The following is a 27,810-nucleotide window of genomic DNA, read 5'->3' as shown; positions in this document are numbered from 1 at the left end:
GGCCAAAACATCTGGAGGGCCGCAGTTTGGGGATGCCTGGATTAGGACCTCCTGGAACATCGGCTGTGTGCTGTACAACATCCTTAAAAACAGTATTCTTTTTCTGTGGTTTTCGAAATCTGCTTTATTTAAAACACGTCAACAAAAGACCAATGAATGCAATTCAGTTTATGAAAGACGCAAGTTTAACCCACAAAGTATCAAGGAAAATCAAAGGTGCATTATACATAGGAACTATTAGGATGCCAAGATTATGTGGGAAAACTACGGTAAACTATATCAATGTATTAGGTAAAGAGGCTGTTATACATACGTGCTACATCAAGCAACTTTTTTAAAAAACTTATCCACTGCTAAATCCTACGCTGGCCCATCTAAACTTCCTCGACTATTTAGGGAAAGCTTCCTATATTTTCATCTGCCCTGACTGCAAAGCATTAGAAGGGAACAGGCTTCTGGGATCTTACACGCAGGATAGCAGTCTGGTCTCCAGGAATTAAGATAATGGATTGGCTCCCATTTTCTTACATACTCAAAAAAACTCACATGGTCCAGAACTTTGCCTCTTCACCACTGCCATCCCCCCAATCACTTCCTGAAAGTTAGTCTCCACTCTCTCCAATACTTATTTACTTACTTAACCTTCCTTCCTTCCTTCCTTCCTTCCTTCCTTCCTTCCTTCCTTCCTTCCTTCCTTCCTTCCTTCCTTCCTTCTTCTCCCTCCCTTCCTGCCACAATTCACAACTTGCAAAGGATAGGTATATCCCCATCCCAACTAAATCTTCATTTTCCGCCCCAGAAGTTCTGCTAGGTTTTGCTGTATGCTTTGCCAAGTTTTGCTGGCTACAGGGAAATGTCAGCTTCGTTGAGATTTATTGCTGAGCTGCCTGAGAAAGCTTTCATCCCTGTGCTTCAGTCGGAATCTCCTTTCTTGTAACTGGAAGCCACTGGTTCGAGTCCTACCTTCCAGAGCAGGAGAAAACAAGCTTGCTCCATCTTCCAAGTGACAGCCCTTGAGATATTTAAAGATGGCTATTGTATCTCCTCTCCTCTTTTCCAGGCTAAACACACCTAGCTCCTTCAACCATTCCTCTTAGATCCTTGATCATCCCTTCTAAAATAAGCTGAAGACCCTTGCAATAAATTCTACAATGTCTGCTCACTTCATTATTACAAGTTACAGGTAGGTAGCCGTGTTGATCTGACGCAGTCAAAACAAAATTAAAAAATCCTTCCAGTAGCACCTTAGAGACCAACTAAGTTTGTCATAGGTATGAGCTTTCGTGTGCATGCACATGAAAGCTCATACCTATGACAAACTTAGTTGGTCTCTAAGGGCCTACTGGAAGGATTTTTTTTATTTCATTATTACAGCTTATTTTCCCACATACTATTTCTCCTGCCCCCACCCCCCCACCCCGGAAGTCATTCCTCTCTATGGCCACACTGCCTATCCTAGGGTCAAAATTCCCGGCCTGCTGGCTCCAGAGAAGTGCAAGATGCTGTCACCTCTCCAGTGCAGAAGAAAGATTAAAGTCAGTCCTGTTGGGTTCTCTCCAGGGAACGGGAAGGGGCCACTTCTCCTTAAGTTGCAGGATGCCTGGGGCTGACCCTGATAAGAACTTGTCAAGCAGTTCTTTTGCAATCCACTCACGGTTTACTATCCCACTACACCTATAATTGACATAGGAACGCTAGTAACTAAATGGTCAAACATTCTGTTTTCTACAGTTCATAATACTTTTGCATGTATTACATTGCAGTTCATTTCTCTCAAATGTTACTGTTTACAGAACCACTAGTCCAGCATCTAATTGACTGTAGGAAATGAAAGCGTGCTCCTTTATCAATGCGTTTAGATTTTCAGATGTCGAATGACCTCTTTCTAACCCCCCTTCATTCTTACTGTCTTCCTCAGGTAGCTTCTTCCATGTGAAACAAGTGTGCTCCTCATTGATGCTCTTTTGAGGTTCAATTAATTTGTTTGGATTCCTGCTGGGTGCATTCTTTCATGGAAGAGAACTCCTGTCCCTGAAACGCTTTCCCCATTTCATAGTTATAGGTTCCCTTCTCTTTGTGGGTCCTTTGAGGAAGAGAAAGCGGAGTACTTTCTATAGTAAGGCAGGCCTGTACCCTCAAGAAAATTCCACACTGGGCATTCTTTGATGTAAAGGAAGGGCATTGCTAACACTCAACTCTTTCCACACTCTACATTCAAATGTGTTTACTGCTTGTGAAAATCAGACGCTGGACTAAATAGACTATGGGCCTGATCCACCAAGACACTTCTTTATGTGTTCATTATCCTCTGTCTTCTTCGATTTAAAGGAAGGCTACTGCTCACACTAAACCTTCCACATTCTCTGCGTGTAAAAGCTACCCCCCCCCCCAAGAAACCTGTGTTCCATGATGGAAAGTAAGCTTTCCCCACATCTAATACATCTAAATGGTTCCTTCTGTGTGTTTTTTGTGATGTAAAGTAAGGCTTTTCTTCTTTGCGAAGCTCTTCCCACATTCTGCACATTTAAATGGTTTCTCCCCAGTGTGTGTTCTGCTGTGAGAAATGAGGTTGCTGCTGTTACAGAACCTCTTCCCACACTCCCTGCACTGAAAGGGTTTCTCCCCTGTGTGCGTTCTGCGATGTGAAGCAAGGTTTATGAGCTGGGTGAAGCTCTTCCCACATTCCAGGCATTTAAACGGCTTCTCCCCGGTGTGGATTCTATAATGTAGAGTAAGGCGGCTGGGCTGTTGGAAGCTTTTCCCGCACTCTGTACATTTAAAGGGCTTCTCCCCTGTGTGAGTTCTCTGGTGTTGAGCAAGGCCGCTACTATCAGTGAAGCTCTTCCCGCATTCCATGCATTTAAAGGGTTTCTCCCCTGTGTGGATTCTCTGATGGGAAGTAAGGTTTACGAGCTGGCTGAAGTTCTTCCCGCATTCCAGGCATTTGAATGGCTTCTCCCCGGTGTGCGTTCTGTAATGTATAGTAAGGTGGTTGGGCTGCTTGAAACCCTTTCCACACTCTGTACATTTAAACGGTTTCTCCCCTGTGTGGGTTCTCTGATGTTGAGTAAGGCCGCTGCTGTCGCCAAAGCACTTCCCACATTCCATGCATTTAAAGAGCTTCTCCTCTGTGTGAATAATGCTATGGGAAGTCAGATTGATGAGCTGGTTGAAGGTCCTTCCACACTCAAAGCACTTGAATGGCTTCTCCCTTGTGTGTGTTCTCTGGTGCAAAGTAAGCTGAGTGTTCCTACTGAAGGTTTTCCCACATTGCGTGCATTTAAAGGGTTTCTCCCCAGTGTGCGTTCTCGTGTGCGTAAGGAGGGTACTGCTCTCGCGGAAACTCTTCCCACACTCCATGCATTTAAACGGTTTCAGCCCAGTGTGGCTTCTCAGATGTTTAAGAAGGCTGCAGCTGGAACTGAGGCTCTTTCCACACTCCGTGCACTTAAATGGCTTCTCTCCCGTGTGGCTTCTGCAATGCCTGTTTAACTTTGATTCGTATCTAAATATCTTCCCACACACGGGACAAACTTTCTGGCTGTTTCCTTGTCCGTCTTCCTGCAGGATTTGGGGTTCATGGACATTAACCTCCAGAGAAGGTGAGGATTTCTCTTCTCCGTGCTTCTTAGGTTCACTTTCACCTGCAACCATCTCTTTTCCTTCTTCAGCTGTAGGAGTTTCCGACGATAGCATAGGTGTCTCCTTCGAGTTCCCATTATTACGCCCATCAGCTGCGGTGAAGTTTGAGAAAAAGAAAACATTTTTAAATTTCCAGCAGAAAACAAAGGATTTCAAACTCTGTGTATATGGGTGCATTATTTTATGTTATTTGCAGACACCAAAAGCTGGGTTTACCTTCTGAATATGCTGCCCTCCAGGAGGACAATATAAACTCCATCCAATAATAATAATAATAATAATAATAATAATAATAATAATTTATTATTTATACCCCGCCCATCTGGCTGGGTTTCCCCAGCCACTCTGGGTGGCTTACAATAGAAAAAATGAAATAAAATAATCTATTAAACATTAAAAGCCTCCCTAAACAGGGCTGCCCCCACTACCGAGAAGGCCCTCTGCCTGGTTCCCTGCAACTTGGCTTCTCACAACGAGGGAACAGTCAGAAGGCCCCCGGCGCTGGATCTCAGTGTCCGGGCAGATGGAGCTGATAGACAGCTGCCCTGGACACAGATGGAGCTGATAGACAGCTGCCCTGGACACAGATGGAGCTGATAGACAGCTGCCCTGGACACAGAATTGACCTGCGCCTCCATGGAGAGCTGTGAGTCCAGAATGACCCCCAGGCTGCACACCTGGTCCTTCAGGGGCACAGTTACCCCATTCAGGACCAGGGAGTCCTCCACACCTGCCCGCCTCCTGTCCCCCACGAACAGTACTTCTGTCTTGTCAGGATTCAACCTCAATCCGTTAACTGCCATCCAACCTCCAACCGCCTCCAGGCACTCACACAGGACCTTCACCGCCTTCAGCGGTTCTGATTTGAAAGAGAGGTAGAGCTGGGTATTATCCACATACTGATGAACACCCAGCCCAAACCCCCTGATGATCTCTCCCAGCGTCTGCATGTAGATGTTAAAAAGCATGGGGGAGAGGACAGAACCCTGAGGCACCCCACAAGTGAGGGAGGGAGGAAAGAGGGACAGAGGCCAGTGTTGCACTGGGCACCCCTGAGCATCATTCAAGGCACCCCCATGGTGCCACAGCACACTGATTGAAAACCACTGCTCTGCAGGGTTTCAGATGGGGACTGTTGATGGCAAGGACAAGACTGAACCTTCGGATTTCTACAACCAAAGATGGTGTTCTATCACTGATCTCTGAGTTCTTCACCACCAAGGCAGGATTGACCTAAGATGAATGCAACCCAGGTCCGCAGGTTATGTGTTATTCCCGCTATAATCTTTCCCATTATGGGTTAAAAAAATCTGTACCTGCCATTCTCTCTCCTTCCTCAGAGACTTGGCAAACTGCTTCTTTTCCTTTCAACAAAGACATCAAGTCCACCGGGAGAATTTCTTTCCAAGGATAGATCTTTCTGGGAACAAAATATCCAGGGATCTTCTTAATCTGTATACAGTATTAAGAGGGATCGAGAAATGGAGGCACAGTTGGGCAAAAATCATGCTAGGGAGAATGCTCCCCCTCCCCCCCCCAAAAAAAGAAACTCACCGGATTAAGCAATGCAAATTATGAACCTGAACATGTGTGAATTTGGAAAAGAGAATCTCCCTTTTCCAACGGAAGACAACAATGTTGTTGTTGTTTTTCCAGAATTTCTGTCCCTTATTAAGCATGCCATGAGTCTTGACAGCGATTCTGAGTCCAGTACTTGTAGCTAGGATCCAGCTGCTCCCAGCACTGCTCATAAACTGTTGGAAGCTGCATTAGGGGTTCTGGACTAAAAGGCAGCTCCAATGATAAAAATTCTCTCTCTGCACGTCATTCCCACTGATGAGAAGATGCAGACTGAGAGCCAGGAGAGGTTCCTTAGCTGGGCCTTGGGAGTACCTGACACCCCCTGCTCCTGCTTCAAGGTGAGCCTTTTGGACCAGGGGCAGCAGATTGTGGCTGGGGTGGTCGCACTTCAAGTGTTTGCATCTAACAATCAAAGATCCTTTAAGTCAGGGGTCCCCAAACTAAGGCCCGGGGGCCGGATGTGGCCCAACTGCTTTCTAAATCCGGCCCGCGGACGGTCTGGGAATCAGCATGTTTTTACATGAGTAGAATGTGTCCTTTTATTTAAATGCATCTTTGGGTTATTTGTGGGGCATAGGAATTCGTTAATATTTTTTTCCAAAATAGACTCTGGCCCCCCACAAGGTCTGAGGGACAGTGGACTGAAAAAAGTTTGCTGAAAAAGTTTGCTGACCTCTGCTTTAAGTCCACAGGAAGTTGCCTTCTATCAGGGGTGACTTTCTGTCCCTCTAATCCAGGGGTTCCCAAACTAAGGCCCAGGGGCCGGATGCGGTCCCATCGCCTTCTAAATCCGGCAATTGGGCCACATCCAGCCCCCGGGCCTTAGTTTGGGAACCCCTGATTTAGACCTCTTAAATCTCCCTGATAGTTTACTGCTCCCCCCCCATCTCTGATTCAGATGCTGCTCACCCACTCTTAATTTGTTCTCCCACTGAGCTGCACCCCCTCCCCAAACATCCAGAGCACAGAGCCTAGACAAGGGATCAATGGGGGCAAAAAGGAATTTCATGCATTCCGTGCCTATCAGTCAAAGAAGCAGCAAATCGTCCTTACCTAGAGAGGCCACCGTCTCATAATTCTCCTGCGTGGCTCCCCCGTGCAGAGCTTTCAACACTAGAGCCCCATTCCTCCTCTGTGAAAAACGCAGCCCCCTCCTCAAAGGTCAAGAGAGCCTGGACGATCAACACACCTAAGGTAGTAAAAGAATTTTGGGAAATGCTATATGAGTTTGGGGAAAATGTTTTTAAAAAAACCTTTTCTAAAAAAAAAATCTGAAGCCTTCCTTTTAGGAATTCTAGGTGCCGAAATTCCAAGGGAGCAGAAAAGACTATTTATGTGTGCAACCACGGCTGCGCAGATATTATTGGCCCAGAGATGGAAAGAAGATAAAGTCCTGACCAGAGAAGAATGGCAGATCAAGTTGATGGGTTATACCAAAATGGCTAAAATGACCGGAAGACTCAGAAATCAGGAAGACCAAAATGTTAATAAGGAATGGGGGAAAATTTATAATTTATCTTAAAAACCATTGTAAACAGTTAAAGTCGTTAGTAGGATTGGAATAACACTTGTAGTTTAATGGTGAATTTTTGGACACAATGGAGAGGTAAAATATTTGGATTATTATAAAATATGCAGGAGGAAAGGACTAACCATAAGACCCACAAAGGGGAAGAGGGAAGTCCAGAAGATTCTTGGGAATCTTCTTTCTATGTTGAATGTTGGACGTGTGACTGTGAAATTTTAATCTGAAAACCCAAATAAATAAATTTATATATATAAATATATATATTGTGAGCTTAACCAATATACTGGGAACATTGCGAGATAGTATTGCTGAAGCAAGGATTTAGAAGAGAAAAATCTGTTCTCTTGTGGGATAAGTATTCGGAACCTGTGCTTTTAAAACAGATCAAGAATGATTTAAGAGTTCAGGGTGAGCAACGAGAACACATGAGCTGTGGCTACACAGGGTGGCTAAAACAAAGAGGGATGGAGAGAAGTTCGAAAAGGATCTGTCGGAAATGATCCTTCATCATTTTGTGTATTTTTAAGCTGAAACGTGGTCAACTACCCAGCAGGCTTTTCTTGTGTGTCCTCCATTCTCCCAACTCCAAGGGGAGGTGATAACAGCCTTCCAGGAAATCACTACTAGCCCCTGGCCTATAACTAGGTCAGTAAAGACAATTTTTAAAAAAAGCATATCCAGCACTCAAGACTGAAGGAGGAGCCCAGCCCGCCTGCCCTGCCTACCCCAATTCTCCTTCCCTCACCTGAGCTCGCTGCTTGGAAATACTGACTTCTTCAAGTTGGTGCATGAAGAAATATATGTTACTCCACCCCAGCAAGGCTGCTTCCCCCATAGCGGGTTCCTCCCTCTGACCGGGCTGCATGTTCCCCCTTCCCCCTTTTTTTCAGAGCTTGGGGTGGGGAGGTTTGAAAAGGGGGTCTTGCATTGGCGATTCTTCAGCACTTTGGGCCGCTCACGACGCGATTGCACAGCGCGGACCACCCACGACCCCACCCACGCCGGCGCATTTTCCCGAGGGAAAGTACTCCGCGTGGGAGGCGGGCGTGTGGGTGTCTCCCCTTCATTACCCCTCGAGCAAATCCTCCTTGGGTTCCCTCCCCCGCCTTTACCTCCCACTGCCCCACAAAAGCCTCACCTCTTCGCCTCCTGGCTGCCTCTCGCCTCTGCAGGAGCGTTTCCCTCCGCGGAAGAGGGAGCAGGGTGCTTCTGCAACGCCCCCAGCCAGCGCCGCCTCCTCCTTTGGATTGCAACTTCCTGCTTCCCTGGGAAACAGAGCCCCGGGTCAGTCGTCCAGTGGAGGACCGAGTTCCCCCCTCCCTCTCTCTCTCTCTGTGCAACCCTCGCCCCCCCCCCACCTTTGCCTACTACTGCAATGCAACTTCCGCGCTCCATGCGCTTTCATAGAATCATAGAACTGTGGAGCGGGAAGGGACCCGAGGGTCATCTAGTCCAACCCGCTGCAATTAGGGTTGCCATACTCAATAGAGGACAGGACTCCTGTGCCTTTAATTGCCCTGCTCTCTTTTGAGTCTGGTAACCTTAAAGAGAAAGCAGCAGACCCTTTGTTTAATTTCCAAGCAAAGGGTCTGCTGGTTTGTCTTTAAGGTTTCCAGAATCAAAAGAGAGCAGGGCAATGAAAGGCACAGAAGTCCTGTCCTCTATTGAGTCTGGCAACCCTAATGCAGTAATAATACTGCTTCCCCCAAACAAGGGATTGAACCTGAAACATTGGCCTTATCAGCTCCATGCTCTTAACTGAGCCATCCGGGGTCCCCTTTCCCCCACCTTCTTGCGCGCCTGAACCTGTCCGCGTTTTGCATATAATGCTGGTCCTGAAAGACCTGCATTGGCTCCCAGTACGTTTCCAAGCACAGTTCAAAGTGTTGGTGCTGACCTTTAAAGCCCTAAATGGCCTCGGTCCAGTATACCTGAAGGAGCGTCTCCTCCCCCATCGTTCTGCCCGGACACTGAGGTCCAGCGCCGAGGGCCTTCTGGCGGTTCCCTTGTTGCGAGAAGCCAAGTTGCAGGGAACCAGGCAGAGGGCCTTCTCGGTGGTGGCGCCTGCCCTGTGGAACGCCCTCCCATCAGATGTCAAAGAGAAAAACAGCTACCAGATTTTTAGAAGACATCTGAAGGCAGCCCTGTTTAGGGAGGCTTTTTAATGTTTAATAGAATATTTTATTTCATTTTTCTGTTGGAAGCCGCCCAGAGTGGCTGGGGAAACCCAGCCAGATGGGCAGGGTATAAATAATAAATTGTTATTGTTATTATTATTATTATTTTTTATATGCCTGTTGTCTTTGTCCATAGAGTTTTCTTGGCAGGGATACTGGAGTGGCTTGCCAATTCCTTCTCCAGGTGGATCACGTTTGGTCAAAACATAACTTCTCTAAGTTATTTAAGCCCCTTCGCCACGGCAAGATACAGGAAACTGAATGCAGATTTCCAAAAAATAGCAAGGAGAGACAAGAGGGTCTTCTTAAATGAGCAATGCAAAGAAATAGAGGAAAACAATAGAATGGGGAAAACCAGAGATCTGTTCAAGAAAATTGGAGATATGAAAGGAACATGTCGTACAAAGGTTACCATAATAAAGGACAAAAGTGGTAAGGACCTAACAGAAGCAGAAGACATCAAGAAGAGGTGGCAAGAATACACAGAGGAATTATACCAGAAAGATATGGAGGTCTCGTACACCTCAGGTAGTGTGGTTGCTGACCTTGAGCCAGACATCTTGGAGAGTGAAGTCAAATGGGCCTTAGAAAGCATTGCTAATAACAAGGCCAGTGGAAGTGATGATATTCCAGCTGAACTATTTAAAATTATAAAAGATGATGCTGTTAAGGTGCTACACCCAATATGCCAGCAAGTTTGGAAAACTCAGCAATGGCCAGAGGATTGGAGAAGATCAGTCTACATCCCAATTCCAAAGAAGGGCAGTGCCAAAGAATGCACCAACTACCGCACAATTGCCCTCATTTCACACGCTAGCAAGGTTATGCTTAAAATTCTACAAGGCAGGCTTAGGCAGTATGTGGACCGAGAACTCCCAGAAGTGCAAGCTGGATTTCGAAAGGGCAGAGGAACCAGAGACCAAATAGCAAACATGCGCTGGATTATGGAGAAAGCTAGAGAATTCCAGAAAAACGTCTACTTCTGCTTCATTGACTATGCAAAAGCCTTTGACTGTGTCGACCACAGCAAACTATGGCAAGTTCTTAAAGAAATGGGAGTGCCTGATCACCTCATCCGTCTCCTGAGAAATCTCTATGTGGGACAAGAAGCTACAGTTAGAACTGGATATGGAACAACTGATTGGTTCAAAATTGGGAAAGGAGTACGACAAGGTTGTATATTGTCTCCCTGCTTATTTAACTTATATGCAGAATTCATCATGCGAAAGGCTGGACTAGATGAATCCCAAGCCGGAATTAATATTGCCGGAAGAAATATCAACAACCTCAGATATGCAGATGACACAACCTTGATGGCAGAAAGTGAGGAGGAATTAAAGAAGCTTTTAATGAGGGTGAAAGCGGAGAGCGCAAAATATGGTCTGAAGCTCAACATAAAAAAAACCAAGATCATGGCCACTGGTCCCATCACCTCCTGGCAAATAGAAGGGGAAGAAATGGAGGCAGTGAGAGATTTCACCTTCTTGGGCTCCTTGATCACTGCAGATGGTGACAGCAGTCACGAAATTAAAAGACGCCTGCTTCTTGGGAGAAAAGCAATGACAAACCTAGACAGCATCTTAAAAAGCAGAGACATCACCTTGCCGACAAAGGTCCGTATAGTTAAAGCTATGGTTTTCCCAGTAGTGATGTATGGAAGTGAGAGCTGGACCATAAAGAAGGCTGATCGCCGAAGAATTGATGCTTTTGAATTATGGTGCTGGAGGAGACTCTTGAGAGTCCCGTGGACTGCAAGAAGATCAAACCTATCCATTCTTAAGGAAATCAGCCCTGAGTGCTCCCTGGAAGGACAGATCGTGAAGCTGAGGCTCCAATACTTTGGCCACCTCATGAGAAAAGAAGAATCCTTGGAAAAGACCCTGATGTTGGGAAAGATTGAGGGCACTAGGAGAAGGGGACGACAGAGGACGAGATGGTTGGACAGTGTTCTCGAAGCTACGAACATGAGTTTGACCAAACTGCGGGAGGCAGTGCAAGACAGGAGTGCCTGGCGTGCTATGGTCCATGGGGTCACGAAGAGTCGGACACGACTAAACGACTAAACAACAACAACAACATTATTATTATTATTATAATCATCATCATTATTACCCCTCCCCATCCAGCTGGTTTTCCCTAGCCACTAGGGAACACAAACCCTATGGAAACAGGGATGTCAAGGTTGCAGGTTCGATCCCCGCATGGGCATAGCTGCCAAGTTTTCCCTTTTCTCGCGAGGAAGCCTATTCAGCATAAGGGAAAATCCCTTAAAAAAAGGGATAACTTGGCAGCTATGCGCATGGGACAGCTGCATAGCCCTACATTGCAGGGGGTTGGACTAGATGCCCCTCGGGTCCCTTCCGACTCTAAGATTCTATAATTCTATAAAGTCAAAAAACTGGGGCAGCTTATGTAAATCCGGGACCGTCCCTGGAAAATAGGGACACTTTGCACCACCCACTAAGAAAGATAAATTCAAAATACTGTAGCAAGTTAATTGCACGCTTGTTCAAAATCCAGTCAAAACGATTTAGTTTAACTCAGCAAAACGGTGGTCCAACTTTCCCAAGCCTGATAGTCATTACTAAGCAGGGGTCGGAAATCTTAAGGCTTGCACCAGGGGAGGTGTTCCTGCCACTCAGTTCTCTTCCTGGGCGAAGGAACTGAGCTCTGGTTCTTAGAGAGGCAGGAAGTTGCCCATCGAAAGGAAGGGGGGGAGAGAAGACAGTATGTGGGGGGGGGGGGAGAGAGAGGCACCCCGTTCACAGCCTGGGAGGAGATACGGGTTTGGTTAAGGAGGCGGCTGCAGAGGAGGAAAAAGGTGCAATAATTGGGGGTGATGGAGGAAATGTTGCCTTTTTTTTGCAGAAGAGAGGATGAAAAAAGACCTGCAGCTTGGGCAGGGGGAAAGGATGCACATTTTCTGGGGAGGGGGCCCCACTGGCTACATGCTGCTTCATGCTCCAGAGCTGGAGGGCGAGACAGCTTTTGGATTTCGTAGCATTGTAGAGTTGGAACCCCCTGCAGTGCAAGAATCTCAGCTAAAAAAAAATCAGTTAAAGCACCCTGGACCTTCTCCCTGCTGAAAGGTGGGGGCCGGGGGGGGGGGGAAGAGACTCTCAAATGCGGGCAAAAGCCTTTGTGCCCCCCTCCTTCCCTCTTTGAAACTGCAGCTAGATTGAGCTTTCCGAAACCTTTCCCTGCTGGCTTCATTATTTCCATTCTGCTTCCTTTCCCTCCTTCCTCCGCCCTGCAATGTGCGGAAGAGAGAGGAGAAAACCTTTGTCTGAAAGTATCACTTTTTCTCATACTTCCTACAATGGATTGGGAGCCCCTTAAGAGATTCTGGCAAATCCTGATACAGATCAGGCCTTCCCGCTTGGACTACTGCAGGGATCCCCAAACTAAGGCCCGGGGGCCGGATGCGGCCCAATTGCTTTCTAAATCTGGCCCGCGGACGGTCCAGGAATCAGCATGTTTTTACATGAGTAGAATGTGTCCTTTTATTTAAAATGCATCTCTGGGTTATTTGTGGGGCTTGTCTGGTGTTTTTACATGAGTAAAATGTGTCCTTTTATTTAAAATGCACCTCTGGGTTATTTGTGGGGCATAGGAATTCGTTAATATTTTTTTCCAGAATATAGTCCGGCCCCCCACAAGGTCTGAGGGACAGGGGACGGGCCCCCTGCTGAAAAAGTTTGCTGACCCCTGTTATATATCATTTTGAACCCTTTCTATGGGACGTCTTCTGGTTAATTTTTTCAATCTAACCTGTAATAGTTGCTATGGAGCAAAGCCTTGTGTGAGTTACCTGCTCCCATTCATAGGCTCCAAAAAAAATCTTTTGAAGAAAACAACGGATTAAACACTTTTGAAAGAGATTTATATATGCGAAAGGCAGGGCCAGCCTCATATGAACAATTGCATTCCATCGTTGTGAAGCCGCTATGGAAAAATCACAGTTGTGTCCATTTACCTGTCCAGTCGTGTTTATTGATAGATCCTGAAACAGTCCCTGGGAGCTGGATTGCAAGTTGCAGGCAAGACTATGTGGGTGCAGATGATCCTTTGATAAATCTGGTCCCTCTGCCATGCAGGGCTTTATACAATGCTTGAGGATGTATTTGAACTGTTGGGCAACTTGGGGAATCGTTTCCCCCACCTCCAGTATACAGAATTCCCTTCCTGGTGTAGGATATGGATGGCCCTGTTAGACTGACCTCCCACTTAGCATATGACCACCATGTGTGACTGTACAATGGAGGGTAAGTGACAATCTGGCAAAATGGATTTGTTATCCCTAGAAATTCCGCACACTGGAAGTTGCCTTCCAGTGGGTCACCCCCATTGATATGTCTGGCTGAGAACTGTTTACCTCGGGTGATGCTGTGGTCGAAGCCACTGAGTCTCTTGGGCTTGCCGACCAGAAGGTTGGTGGTTCAAATCCCTGCGACGGAGTGAGCTCCCATTGCTCTGTCCCAGCTCCTGCCACCCTAGCACACCAATTCGAAAGCACACCAATGCAAGTAGATAAATAGGTACTGCTGTGACAGGAAAGTAAACAGCATTTCCATGCGCTCTGGTTTCAGTCACAGTGTTCTGTTGCGCCAGAAGCAGTTTAGTCCTGCTGGCCACATGACCCAGAAAGCTGTCTGCGGACAAATGCCGGCTCCTTCCCTTAAGCACATCATCAGAAGACCAGCAAATGCATTTGTTTATGAAAGGAGCAAACATAGTCCATCAAGAATATCAATAGTAAATCAAAAGTGCACTGTACATAAAAAAGTTAGACTACAACTCTATGAGTAAATAAACAATATTGCACACAAGGATTTTAGCATGCAAGATTAAAAATGACTATAGACTTAACCATGCCTAAAACCCACCTTGGTGCGCCTACACTCAAAGAGCTTCCTGTTTTTCCGGCTGTCCTAACAGTATCAAGTTCTAGGGAACAAGCTTCTACAGGTTAGGAGAAATCACCTCCATGATAATCTAAGATAAAACACTCAGTCAGGGGTCAGTCTAGGGTCCCAACCCAGTGTAAAATCATGAAAAGCATCAAGATGAAAAAGGGGCTTTTTTGCTGTCTTCAAAATCTCATACTTTTCCCATACAATATACTGACACCTTCGTCCTCCCTTTCTTAACAGTGTCTTGCTTTGTGCCACAGGATGCCAGTGGCTACCATAATGATGGGGTGCTAAGAAGGAATCATAGAATCATAGAGTTGGAAGGGGCCACAAGGGTCATCCAGTCCAACCCCCTGCAATGCAGGAATCTTTTTCCCAATGTGGGGCTCGAACCCATGACCCTGAGATCAAGAGTCTCATGCTCTACTGACTGAGCTGTCCAGTTGCCCCAACTGCCAAAGTAGTTGAGAATGAAGGAGATGAAGCTCATCACTGATGGCTGCCAGTTCCCCTTACCCCTCACCATCCCTTCATCACAGCGCAGGTGGTCTTGCCCAGTCTTTAGCCCAAACTCTGCTGCCGGGCACCAAATTAGCCCACAGCTCCTAACTCTATGCATCCACTTTCAAGGATCTATTAAGTCATGGGCAGGAAACCTGTGGCTTTCCGAATGTCAAGATTCCCAACAGCCTCAGTCCTTATGGCCAATGGTTAGTCATCTGGTACTATCTGGTGAGCCACACACTCCTCATGCTTGCCTTCGCCTAAGCAATGTGATAGATCAAATGAAATCATGAGGAATAGTCCTTTAAAAATGATCATCTCCAGCGTCCTTAGTCATGATGTTAAGATGGCTGAGCGGCGCTTATTGTCTCCGCGTTAAGCATTCCATTCACATGCTGGAGCTGTTGGTACGTTTGTATCACGTGTGTCAGCCACTACACGTATGATCACCCTCCACGTACTTGCAAGTCTTCCATCACCGCAGGAGAGGCTGGAGGAGGGGAGTGATGCACTGTAGATGTCTGGCAAAACTTTCCCATAACCCAGAAGTGTTAAACAACTACCCCCCAGTGGCATATATCCCTTGATATATCAGCTGAAGCTATTTTAAATGCCTCCCTGCCATCACTCTGGTGTGTGTCCTATAATGTCTAGTAAGGTTGCTGCTCCGGCTGAAATTCTTTCCACACTCCATGCATTTGAAAGGTTTCTCGCCTGTGTGGCTTCTCTGGTGCTTAGTAAGGATACTCTTTGCACTGAAGCGACTTCCACACTCCGTGCATTTAAAGGGTTTCTCTCCTGTGTGGGTTCTTTGATGTGTACTAAGCTGGCTGCTCTGACTGAAGCTCTTTCCACACTCCGTGCAGGGAAACGGTTTCTCCCCCGAGTGCGTTCGAAGATGTCGAGTAAGGTGGCTGCTGGAGCTGAACCTCTTTCCACACTCCATGCACTGAAATGGTTTCTCCCCGGTGTGTGTTATCTTATGTGCATGAAGGCCAGCAAGGTGGCTAAAGTTCTTTCCACACTCCGTGCATCGAAATGGCTTCTCGCCGGTGTGGATTCTTTTATGTGTGGCAAGGCTATTGCTGTGGCTAAAACTCTTTCCACACTCCGTGCATTTCAGCGGTTTCTCCCCTGTGTGGGTTCTCAGATGTACAGTAAGGTTAATGCTCTCACTGAAGCTCTTTCCACACTCCAGGCATTGAAATGGCTTCTCCCCGGTGTGGGTTCGATGGTGTCGAGTAAGGTGACTGCTGAAACTGAAGCTCTTTCCACACTCTGCACATTGGAATGGTTTCTCCCCTGAGTGGGTTCTCAGATGTTGAGTAAGGTGACTGCTGAAACAGAAACTCTTTCCACACTCCACACACTGAAATGGTTTCTCTCCTGTGTGTGTTCTTTGATGACGAATAAGTTGAGAATGCCGAGTAAAGGTATTGCCGCACTCCATACATTTAAATGGTTTCTCTCTGGAATGTGTTATCTGATGCCGAATAAGGTGACCGCTCTGACTGAAGCTCTTTCCACACTCCCCACATTTAAATGATTTCTGCCCTGTGTGGGTCCTTTCATGTAAAGTGAGGCAAGATCTCACAGTGAAGCGCTTTCCACACTCGGTACATTTGAATGGTTTCTCCCCTGTGTGAGCTCTCTGGTGTAAAGTCAGGAGACTGCTCCAACGGAAATTCTTTCCACACACTACACACTGAAAAGGTTTCTCCCCTGTGTGGGTTCTGTGATGCGCAGTAAGGTGACTGCTCTGACTGAATTTCTTTCCACACACCACACAGTTGAACGGTTTCTCTCCGGAATGTGTTATCTGATGACGAATAAGGTTACTGCTCTGACTGAAGCTCTTTCCACACTCCATGCATTTAAATGATTTCAGCCCTGTGTGGGCTCTTTCGTGTAACGTGAGGCACGACCTCACAGCAAAGCTCTTCCCGCACTCCGTGCATTTAAATGGTTTCTCCCCTGTGTGCGTTCTGTGGTGTAAAGTCAGGAGACTGCTCAGTCGGAAGCTCTTCCCGCACTCCATGCATTTAAACGGCTTCTCCCCGGTGTGTGTTCTGTGATGTGCAGTAAGGTGACTGCTCTGACTGAAGCTCTTCCCACACTCTCTGCATTCAAATGGTTTCTCTCCTGAATGTGTCATCTGATGACGAATAAGGTTACCTCTCTGACTGAAGCTCTTTCCACACTCCATGCATTTAAATGCTTTGTCTCCTGTGCAGGTATTTTGATATTTTGGTAAGCTACTGGGCACAGATTTTTCATACTCTATTGGTTTAAATGTTTTCAGCCCTGTGTGGATCTTGTAATGTATATTTAATTGTGATTCATATTGAAATATCTCTCTACGTAGTGGACATAATTTCCTGCTGTTTTCTTTGTGACCCTCCCGTGAGATCGGGGGTTCATGGGCATCAACGCCCAGAGAAGTAGAGCATTTCTTTTCTTGGTTCTCCAACAGGTTTCCTTCATCCTTTTTGAGTTCTCCAAGATCTACAAACATCTCTTTCTGTGATTCACTCTTCACTCTTCCCAACGGCACCTCAGAGAGCTCTGTATAATTCCAGTTGTTCTGCCCATAATCTGTTTGTGTGGAGATAGACAAAAGAAAACAGCATTTGAATTTCAAGGCAGAAACAAAGGACTTCCTTTGGGATCAATGGCTTTTTAATGTGCAATGTTTCATTATATTTTTATATACATTGGAAGCTGCCCAGAGTGGCTGGGGCAACCCAGTCAGATGGGCGGGGTACAAATAACAAAATCATCATCACCATCATAAAATCCAAGTAGCTGCTTCTCCAATTTTAGCAACTTCACACATGGACAACCCCTCCTTTGACTATCCCCAGCTGAAACCAAGGTTGCCTTCTGAATATGTTAATCTATGGCAATCACATAAAATTTATTTTATGGTTCATCTCCCACTTTCTGTCCATTTTCCTTTCAATTTCCCATTCAAATACTCAAGAATAAAAAGGTGTCAACTTTACAACTTTCTACTTCTGTCACTTTCTTCCAGGGCAATCACATTTCCTGTAGGCATATTATTCTCTACACTTGCGATATTTATTTTAAGCTAGCAGGAAATGCCTGGCATTGCTACCAGGAGTTCTAGGGCTTTGGCCGAATCCTGTGCACAGCCCTATTACTGTAAGTGGTTATAGTCATTGCAGTTTTGAAAGGTTCACCACGCCATCTTGATTCAAAATGATGCAAAGTGATTGTAGACGAAACCCCAATCCTCAGTGCACAGTATTGATTAAAAATGGCAAGTGACATTTTTGCGATGGCCTGTAGAGACACTCGAGAGGTGATGGGACCTGGGAAGAGTTTCGAGGGCCATATGGCTTTCCCTGTTTCAAGAAGGAGCACCTAGCTGACATAGGTAGCAGCCACTGACAGTCTTATCCTCAATGAATCTGTCAAATCCCCCTTGAAAGATGTCCAGGAGGAGGGTCTTACAGCTTGATGGGTCAATTTGCCTGGTATATTACTCCAAAATGGGGAAATCCTTCAATTCCCAGACCAAAAAGCGCCCCACAACACATCTAAGCAGAGCTACCTGTTGATGTCTCTCCTTTTTTGGGATCCTGGATAAATGGATATTCTCCCCAGCAGGAACGGAGGTCTGATTCTATCAAGGGAACAGACAATACTAGTTACCTTTTTGACCACAAAACATCCATCCGTTCCAAGTCAAGCAACTTGAAAGGCGCTTTATCTACTGGTTTCTTGCCTGCGCCAGGCTCAGTTACAACAATGTAATATGCATAAAAACAGATAGGCAGCTACAATTCTAAACCGAGCTCAACCATTCCAAATGGAACAGAACTATATCATTTCATAAAGGGAGGGGGATTCTACAAAAGACAAAGGGTGAAAACTCCACACTAAAGATGATAGATGCATGACTTGTGGGGAGAGCGTTCCACAACTGCCACAAAGAAAGTCTTCTTCCCACAATAGCGATGGCAGCAGGAATACCAAGAGGACACCAACTTTCAAATATTTTAGGCTCAAGTTATTTAGGGCTTTAAACACTTTGAGCATCTTGACCTGGGCCCAGAAACGAACTGGCAACACCCGGCGCAGCTGCTTTGAAACAGGGATTATGCATGTTCCTTCTTTGGAGGTCTTTAAGCAGAGGCTTGACACCCATCTGTCAGGAATGCTTTGATGGTGTTTCCTGCTTGGCAGGGGGTTGGACTGGATGGCCCTTGTGGTCTCTTCCAACTCTATGATTCTATGAAGCCAGCCAATTATTGGGTTGCTGCATTTTGGAGTGGCTAAAGTATTTCAATGGTTTCATAACAGGCAGTCCCATGTAATGTAGATTGAAATAGTTCAATCTGGAGGCTACTAGAAAATGAAGCACAGAGAGAAATTCACCTCTATCCAAGAGGGACTCAAGCTGGTGAAGCAGCCAAAGTTGCAAATATTTAGTTTTTAAACAAAATTAGTCTACAGTCATATCTCAGCTCTCGAACACCTTGGGAGTCGAACGTTCCGGCTCCCGAAAGATCAAAAACCAGATTTGAGTGTTCTGGTTTTTTAATATTCTTTTGGAAGTTGAATGTCTGATGGGCTTCCGAGGCTTCCAATTGGCTGCAGTAGCTTCCTGCAGCCAATCAGAAGCTGTGCTTTGGAAGTCGAACGTTTCAGAAGTTGAACGGACTGTTCGACTTCCGAGGTACAACTGTACTATGTGATTGTAGATAAAATCTCCAAGCAGTTTTCAGAAATAGAAAATACATAGCAGAGTAGAGTATTTATATGCTGCTCTATTAAATAACAGGGATAACTATCTGACATGGCTGGCATAACACAACATTAGAGACAGTACAGTCAATGTTGGTTCTGCCCCACCCATTTCCCCATGCATCAGCTGAGCCTGCCCTGCTGCCCCCCTTGACTCATGCCAGAGGGACAATGGGGCTTTGTTGAGCAGCTCAGCTGAGATGTGGGGACGTCCTCTTCTGGCTCTGGGGTGGGTCTCCATGCAAGACACTAGGACTCCCTATGGTGCTCACAATTTACGCAATTTCACTTACACGTGTGGTGCCTTGAGGTTGAATCCTGACAAGACAGAAGTACTGTTTTTGGGGGACGGGGGGCGGACGGGTGTGAGGGACTCCCTGGTCCTGAATGGGATAACTGTGCCCTTGAAGGAACCAGGTGTGCAGCCTAGGAGTCATTTGGGACTCACAGCTGTCCATGGAAGCACAGGTTAATTCTATGTCCAGGGCGGCTGTCTACCAGCTCCATCTGGTACGCAGGCTGAGACCCTACCTGCCCGCAGACTGTCTCACCAGAGTGGTGCATGCTCTAGTTATCTCCTGCTTGGACTACTGCAACACGCTCTATGTGGGGCTACCTTTGAAGGTGACCCAGAAACTGCAATTAATCCAGAATGCGGCAGCTAGACTGGTGACTGGGAGCGGCCGCTGAGACTACATAACACTGGTCCTAAGAGACCTACATTGGCTCCCAGTACATTTCTGAGCACAATTCAAAGTGTTGGTGCTGACCTTTAAAGCCCTAAACGGCCTCGGTCCTATATACCTGAAGGAGCGTCTCTACCCTCATTGTTCAGCCTGGACACTGAGATCCAGCGCCGAGGGCCTTCTGCTGGTTCCCTCACTGCGAGAAACAAAGCTACAGGGAACCAGGCAGAGGGCCTTTTTGGTAGTGGCGCCCGCCCTGTGGAACGCCCTTCCATCAGAGGCTAAGGAGATAAACAACTACCTGACATTTAGAAAACACCTAAAGGCAGCCCTGTTTAGGGAAGTTTTTAATCTGTGATATTTTAATGTATTTTGGTATTCTTTGGAAGCCGCCCAGAGTAGCGGGAGAAACCTAGCCAGATGGGCGGGGTATAAATAAATAAATAAATAAATAAATAAATAAATAATACTTGCATAAATGGGGAGTCGCCTGTACCTTGGTTTTCAAACAGCTTAGTTCTTGAACGTTTTGGCTCCCAAATGCCACAAACCCAGAAGTGAGTGTTCTGGTTTGCACACTATTTTTGGAACGGGAGCTTCCTGCAGCCAATCAAAAGCCGTTATTTGGTTTCCGAACATTTTGGAAATTGAACGGACTTCCGGAATGGATTCCATTCGACTTCCAAGGTACGACTGTATTAAGAATTCGCCGTATAGTTTCTCACAGCATTCTCTCACAAATGTACCCACTGGCCCCAAAGGATGGCAACCCGTTATACAATATGGCAGTAAAGAAACACTTGCAGGGCTTCAAAAACAAATATAACACCGAACAACTGTACGGAATACTACGAGATTTTAAGAGGAAATCAATTGCAGCCAAAGCATTAGAGGTGGGAAACTTTTTTGGAGACATAACATGGGTTATGAGGATAAACCAAGGTGAATGTCTGGAGGAGCACAATGCATTCATACCTTCAGCATCTATCCATGAAGGAAGTGTCCTTACCTAGAGAGGCCACCATCTCATAATTCTCCACCATGACATCCCTATGCAGAGCTCTTTGGCTGGGATTCAGGAGGGCCCACTCCTCCTCCGTAAAAAACACAGCCACCTCCTCAAAGGTCAAGAGGGCCTGGAATAAAAATGAAACACAAATGACCCAAAACTGCACAATTATCCCAGTTTGAAAAGAAAACAGTTAATGTTGCTCTATGTGTAGTTCCATTTACTGACCACTAGGTGACTGAGATTTTGAAATGCAGAGGAAAGTACATTACTTATTATTATTATTATTATTATTTATTTTATTGTTTATGCCACATCCATTGGGCTGGATTTCAGCAGGCACTCTGGGAGGCTTCCAGCACATTAGAGGAATCAAAATGTTAGGGAGGTGTAATCCTATATAATAAAGTCCCTGTGTCTCTGCGTCCAGTCCCTGTGTCCGCGCTACTGCACATGTGCCCCACGGACACAGGGATTGGACGCAGAGACTTGGAGCGCAGAGACAGGCCCCTGCTCCGCCTCCTCCCGCTGTCCCGAGTGGCAACGGCCTCCTCCACCTCCCTTCTCCTGAGGAGAAGGAAGAGGCCTCTGCCGCCGCCTCCCGCCCCGCGTCACTCCGCCGCAGCAGGGAGGTGGAGGAGGCTGTCGCCACTCGGGACACCGGGAGGAGGCGGAGGAGGGGCTGGTGGGCCTCAGGCGCTCGCCTGCGGGTGGGGCGAGAGCGGGAGCTGCGGTGGAGTGACGCGGGGGTGACGAGGTGGGAGAGCGAGGGGCAGCGCGCTTACCTGAGGTGCGCTGCGGGAGGCGGCGGCAGGGGCCTCTTCCTTCTCCTCAGGTGAGGCGGAGAAGGGAGGTGGAGGAGGCCGTCGCCACTCGGGACAGCGGGAGGAGGCGGAGGAGGGGCCGGTGGGCCTCAGGCGATCGACGGAAGCGATGCCTGCGCGGTCCCAGGGCTTCCCCTCTGTTCCCGCCCGACTAGCGCCCGTTTACTGAATGGGCTGAATGACAGTATGATAATTATTTATTACTTATACCCCGCCCATCTGGCCAGGCCTTCCAAGCCACCCCCAACATTATATTAAAAACACAATAAAACATCAAACATTAGAAACCTCGCTAATCAGGGAGGGAGAGTGAGTGAGTTTGGAATATTGGTAGTGACTGACGATTGGATATGACAGGCATCCCCAAACTGCGGCCCTCCAGATGTTTTGGCCTACAACTCCCATGATCCCTAGCTAAGACGACCAGTGGTCAGGGATGATGGTAATTGTAGTCCAAAACATCTGGAGGGCCGAAGTTTGGGGATGCCTGGGATATGAGTTTGAAAGGGAGTTTGAGCGCCGATGGCAAGACTGTCAGTAGTTCAGTTCAGAGTCAAGCAGAGAGTTGAGAGTGGAGTTTGGGAGATGGTGTTGAGAGACTTGCTGGTGGATGTGAAGCAGAGCTAATTTATCAGTATAGCTTCAGCATTTTAGTAGTCAACTGTTGCATCTGCATTAAGATAACAAAAGTCTGAAACAAAGCTGTAGTAGCTACTTGCCCCAAAGTGGAAAGAAGCAGAGGTCCCAGCAAAGGAAGAATAGATACAAAAACTTACAGAATATGTAGAAATGGCAAAACTTACCGGAAGAATAAGAAATCAAGATCACAAACTTTTTATAAAAGAATGGAAATGGCTTACTGAGTATTTACAGATGAATTGCAAACAGATAAACACATTGGCAGGATTATTGTGATAACCTGAAGTTTTGTAAGAGTATATATTTAAAGTAGATAAGTAAATGAGCAAATTAAATGAATTTAGATATGCAGAAGATATTCAAAACATTAATTTAAGGAACCGCAGAAAGAGGGAGAAGTCAAAGTCAAACTTTGAAATGTTAAATTGATTGTGAAACTAATGAAATGTATAAACTGGAAAAGTATAAAGAAAAACTTTAAAAAAAAACCAACACAGTCTGAAACAAAGCACTTGTGTATACCAAGTAATCATGCATTTGTATTCAGTAAGGAGTATTCAGATAGGATATGTGGTGGCAGCAGGAATGGAAGGAAGGTTATAGAAATTCCCACCCAAACCCAACTCTGAGCTTTATATCTTGTTAGGGAATGCCTAGATGAATCCCAAGCCGGAATTAAGATTGCCGGAAGAAATATCAACAACCTCAGGTATGCAGATGACACAACCTTGATGGCAGAAAGTGAGGAGGAATTAAAGAACCTTTTAATGAGGGTGAAAGAGGAGAGCGCAAAATATGGTCTGAAGCTCAACATCAAAAAAACCAAGATCATGGCCCCTGGTCCCATCACCTCCTGGCAAATAGAAGGGGAAGAAATGGAGGCAGTGAGAGATTTTACCTTCTTGGGCTCCTTGATCACTGCAGATGGTGACAGCAGTCACGAAATTAAAAGACGCCTGTTTCTTGGGAGAAAAGCAATGACAAACCTAGACAGCATCTTTAAAAGCAGAGACATTACCTTGCCTACAAAGGTCCATATAGTTAAAGCTATGGTGTTCCCAGTAGTGATGTATGGAAGTGAGAGCTGGACCATAAAGAAGGCTGATCGCCGAAGAATTGAAGCTTTTGAATTTTGTTGCTGGAGGAGACTCTTGAGAGTCCCATGGACTGCAAGAAGATCAAACCTCTCCATTCTGAAGGAAATCAGCCCTGAGTGCTCACTGGAAGGACAGATCGTGAAGCTGAGGCTCCAATACTTTGGCCAACTCATGAGAAGAGAAGACTCCCTGGAAAAGACCCTGATGTTGGGAAAGATTGAGGGCACAAGGAGAAGGGGACGGCAGAGGACAAGATGGTTGGACAGTGTTCTCGAAGCTACGAACATGAGCTTGACCAAACTGCGGGAGGCAGTGCAAGACAGGAGTGCCTGGTGTGCTATGGTCCATGGGGTCACGAAGAGTCGGACACGACTAAACGACTAAACAACAACAACAAGGGAATGCCAGAACATCTCACAGCAAGGGTGTGCATGACACAACCAGGGCCGGTCCTACGACAAGGCTGGGGGGCGCAGGGCACCAAGGGGGTGCTGGGAAACGGGGTGGGGGGGCACTGGAGGGATCTTTGCACCACGGCACCAGATATGCTTAAGGCGGCCCTGGACACAACCGCTTTGCCCACTCAACAGAGTGGGAGGCACCCAGGCTGCCCTGATGGCTCTCCCCAATTCTCCTTCCCTTACCTGAGGTAGCTGCCCAGCAGCTCTTTCCATTCCGCCCCAAGATGCCTCTGAGGCCATCGTGCTGCCTTCGGGGTGCGAAGGAGGAGGCATAAACCACGCCAACCTTGGGCCTCTCACAATGATGCCACAACACAAAGCAGAGAGGAAGATCTCACGTTGGGCGATTCCAGTGCCTGCAGAGGACAGAAAAGGGATAGGAAGATTTAAAACCTTTATACAAATGTGGGTTTCATGGATTAAAATATTATAGAATACATTTGGGGAGCCTTAACTGCTCTGAATTTAAATCCACTGCAATTGCCTTTCTCACATTGTTTTCCTTTTTGCCGAGTTTGCTTCAATACGGTTGACCTGCCTTAATGTTTATGGCTGCCCTAGATCTCCATCCCCCACCAATCTCATCCACACTCCTGCCTTTTCTTTCTGCTTACCAGAGAGTCTCTCCTCCAACCTCTGAATGATTTCCAGCTTTGTAGCTGGGTCCTTTTCATCACATACAGCGCAACAAATTAAAAAATAAGTCCTCATGCACACCCATCAAATGTCATATCCTGGCATACTCTTCGTACATATTGTAAATAAACGATGCTTCAGGACTTCCCAAAGATGCATTTGCAATCTCCCTATCGCTGTTCTGCTGATTCTAAACTCCTGAGAAAAGAGAAGAAATTGGAAGTCAAAAGCAGGCTCCCTTGTCCATGGTGAGAAACTACAAAAACAGACACCCAAATGAGTCACAGTTCTCCATGTCAAAGCCCACAGGAAAGCAACTCAGCCCCACTAGAACTTGATAGACCCTTCCGCCAAAAAAGAAGACCCACTAAAGAAACATTCCTAGGAGGAATCCTAGAGCGAATCTACCAGACAACATCCCATCCTTGAACTGGCCAGAGGAAGAAAAATCCAGCTGTCCAAGGAAGAGGCTGAGGAAGAGGAGACTGAAGCAGAGCAAGCAGAAAAAGGGCAACTCGAGCAACAGAAGATGCTTAAATAGACCCTGCTTTCCACTGAATGGCCACAAAGGAGGCAGGTGTCAGAAATGAGGGCGATGGTGTCTATCTATTGAGTACAGATTAGGTGACAAATTGTACTGCTACTAGCCTGCTCAGAAGGTCCAAGAGAGGACCTTCTCCCCAGGGAGGAGCCAGCGATGCCACTTGCTGGGAATCAAACAACAAATGCAACCCATTTGTACAAAGCACAACCTGAGCAGAAAAGAGACAATGCACGTACTTTTGCAAATCAATAAAATCATTAATTAAAAGCTTTTTTTTTTTTTAAGTGGGGAGAGTGCTGTAGCGCTCAGGTCCTCTTTGCAGGTTTCCAGCCAAGATAGGCATTCGGCCCCGGGGAGTCTCCGAGGAAAGGCCAGGGGCCAGCAAACCTCTGTAAATGGGTGAGCACGAGCCTGGCAACCCTGATTCACCTTTTGATTTTATTTTATTTTTAAGGTCACCGCATTAGAAGGCTGCATCATTGGGTTGCCGCCCTGGCTCCCGAGCACCGCCTTCTCCCTCTTCTGCCTCCCTTCAATACAGAATAATAGAATCACAGAGTTGGCTGGGACCCCTGAGGGTCATCTAGTCCAACCCCCAACTCACCCTTCCCACCCCCACCCCCCCGCAACCCAGGAATCTCAGCTCAAGCCTCCAGGGCCGTTTGGGGGGGATTTCAGTTTATCATTTATGTTTCAGTTTATTGAGGAAGAGAAATTTTGGGAATATCTCTCTGCTGAGCAGAGATACAAAGATACCCCCTCCCGAATTAGGCAGGGAGGGCCCCTCCCCCCCCTCTCGGGCAAAGGGGATGAGGAAGCCCCTGGGACCTCCCTGCCGTCCACCTCGGAGCAGGTAGCGGCCCTTCCGCTCCTCCCTTCGCCGCCGCCTCCGTCCGCCAAACAGGAAGTGGCAACCATAGAGAGGGAAGGGAAGTGGCCGCCTAGAGACGGCCCCAAGCTCGATTGCGCGGCAGCGCCACCTGGCAGCAGCCGCCGCCTCCGCGTCACCGGAGAGAGGCATGGAAGTAGACAGGATTTATTTGGGGGGGGGGGGCAGGTTTTATGTTGGGGGGGAGGCAGAACAAACTTATCTGCAACGCAATTGGTCATTTAACATTGACATAGCCAGGATTTGGGGGTGGGGCAGCCAATGGTTTCTTTTAGTTTTTTTTAAAGGAATCAAAGTTTTTCTTCAGAAATCACGGATAAAAATGCCCTGTAGATAAGTTATTTATTTATTTATTTATTTAGACATTGCGTGGGGCTGGCTTCTATAATAATAATAATAATAATAATAATAATAATATATTATTATTATTATTATTATTTATACCCCACCCATCTGACTGGGTTTCCCCAGCCACTCTGGGCGGCTTCCAACAGAATATTAAAATACAATAATCTATTAAACAATAAAAGCTTCCCTAAACAGGGCTGCCTAAACAGGGCTGCTTCTACTGGGAGCGGGGAGCAGAACCTCAGATAATTGCATACTTTCAATGCTTTCCGGTGGTATTTGTGGATCCTGCCCCCCTGTTGTCTTCACCATTTTTATTTATTTAGTTACTTCATTTCATTTCCAGCGAATGTGAACAAAATGAGCCAAATTTTCATGTTACGTGTATGTTCAGTTTTAATTTTAATTCAGTTCTCCTTTCTTTGTTCTTTATGTTACTGAAGTGCATGTCCTCTCTCAAATAATTTTTAGAAATAAAATAAAAATGTGTTTGCTTCAGTATTTACATCTTTTCATACGCAACTCCTCCTGTATTCATCCTACCAAATGGTCAAAGGCCTGGAAACGATGCCTTATGAGGAACGGCTTAGGGAGCTGGGTATGTTTAGCCTGGAGAAGAGAAGGTTAAGGGGTGATATCTAGCCATGTTCAAATATATTAAAGGATGTCATATAGAGGATGGAGAAAGGTTGTTTTCTGCTGCTCCAGAGAAGCGGACACGGAGCAATGGATTCAAACTTCAAGAAAGAAGATTCCACCTAAACATTAGGAAGAACTTCCTGACAGTAAGAGCTGTTCGGCAGTGGAATTTGCTGCCAAGGAGTGTGGTGGAGTCTCCTTCTTTGGAGGTCTTTAAGCAGAGACTTGACAGGCATATGTCAAGAATGCTTTGATGGTGTTTCCTGCTTGGCAGGGGGTTGGACTGAATGGCCCTTGTGGTCTCTTCCAACTCTGTGACTCTATGATTCTACTTTTCCCTTCAATTACTGTTCACATTAAACCACTTTCCGCACTGCCTCCATTTCAATAACTTCGATAGTTTATCTACTGCGGCGTTCCTTGACCAACTACAGTACGTACTTTCTGCGGCACACCTGTGTGGCTCAGGAGCCCAGTTAGGTTACCCCATCCCTGCAGAGCTGGCAGCCTCTCACCCTTTTTTGAACACCCTCCTTTGTGGATTGTTGCCTCAGCCTCCTCTCTACTCTCCTCTCTCCTCTCTCTGGGGATCTTCTGGGCTGTTTGCACTGGCACATCCCTTTTACAAAGGTAATGCGGCTGGCAGGGTTGGCCTAGCCAGATTGAGGGAGTGCACACCTGTGACATCATGCAAGTGTGACAGTCCCCACCCAATGTTGGTGGCAGCTCGGTACATCTGTTAGGGAACGTGGAAAGGAAGGAACAAAAGGTAAAGGAGGAATAGGAAGAATGGAGTAGACCAGGGGTCTCCAAACTACGGCCTGAGGGCTGGATACAGCCCGAAGGGCTCTTTTATCCGGCCCGCTGCTCTTACCGGCGCAGCGTGGCGCACTGTAGCTACCCACTTGCAGGTCCCAGGA

At 46.6% G+C, this 27,810-nt stretch overlaps 1 protein-coding gene across 3 annotated transcripts; it reads right to left on the bottom strand.

The window, feature by feature from the left end:
• Nucleotides 1–1,425: 1,425 nt before the first annotated feature.
• LOC118081148 (oocyte zinc finger protein XlCOF6) lies at nt 1,426–25,910 on the bottom strand. Of its 3 annotated transcripts, none has more exons than XM_060269036.1 (6): nt 24,449–25,637; nt 24,018–24,190; nt 20,814–20,940; nt 17,923–17,994; nt 14,994–16,940; nt 1,426–2,978 (listed from the first exon to the last, which is right to left on the bottom strand). In XM_060269036.1, the coding sequence occupies exons 1-6, from the start codon at nt 24,543–24,545 to the stop codon at nt 2,443–2,445; spliced, it is 2,952 nt and encodes a 983-aa protein (XP_060125019.1). In that variant the 5' UTR covers nt 24,546–25,637; the 3' UTR covers nt 1,426–2,442. The 3 variants fall into 3 exon arrangements, with proteins under 3 accessions (XP_060125019.1, XP_034963272.2, XP_060125016.1); XM_035107381.2 differs by lacking the exon at nt 1,426–2,978 and adding an exon at nt 25,858–25,910 and having other exon boundaries at nt 11,796–16,940; nt 24,449–24,668; XM_060269033.1 differs by lacking the exons at nt 1,426–2,978; nt 24,449–25,637 and adding an exon at nt 25,858–25,904 and having other exon boundaries at nt 11,796–16,940.
• Nucleotides 25,911–27,810: the final 1,900 nt, after the last annotated feature.

The sequence above is a fragment of the Zootoca vivipara genome, chromosome 2 (genome assembly GCF_963506605.1).
Source record: "Zootoca vivipara chromosome 2, rZooViv1.1, whole genome shotgun sequence".
NCBI classification, from domain to species: Eukaryota; Metazoa; Chordata; class Lepidosauria; order Squamata; family Lacertidae; genus Zootoca; species Zootoca vivipara.
The sequence above is the reverse complement of the archived record's forward strand: the minus strand, read 5'-3'. Positions and strand labels throughout refer to the sequence as shown.

Coding starts and splice junctions, on each gene's coding strand:
- LOC118081148 (XM_060269036.1), bottom strand. CDS start 24,545: ATGAGGACTTATTTTTTAATTTGTTGCGCTGTATGTGATGAAAAGGAC. Junction 17,995..20,813: donor TGAGATGGTGGCCTCTCTAG/GTAAGGACACTT, acceptor TTCCCTTGATAG/AATCAGACCTCCGTTCCTGC. Junction 2,979..14,993: donor GAGCAGCAACCTTACTAGAC/ATTATAGGACAC, acceptor ACCTTACTATAC/ATTACAGAACGCACACCGGG.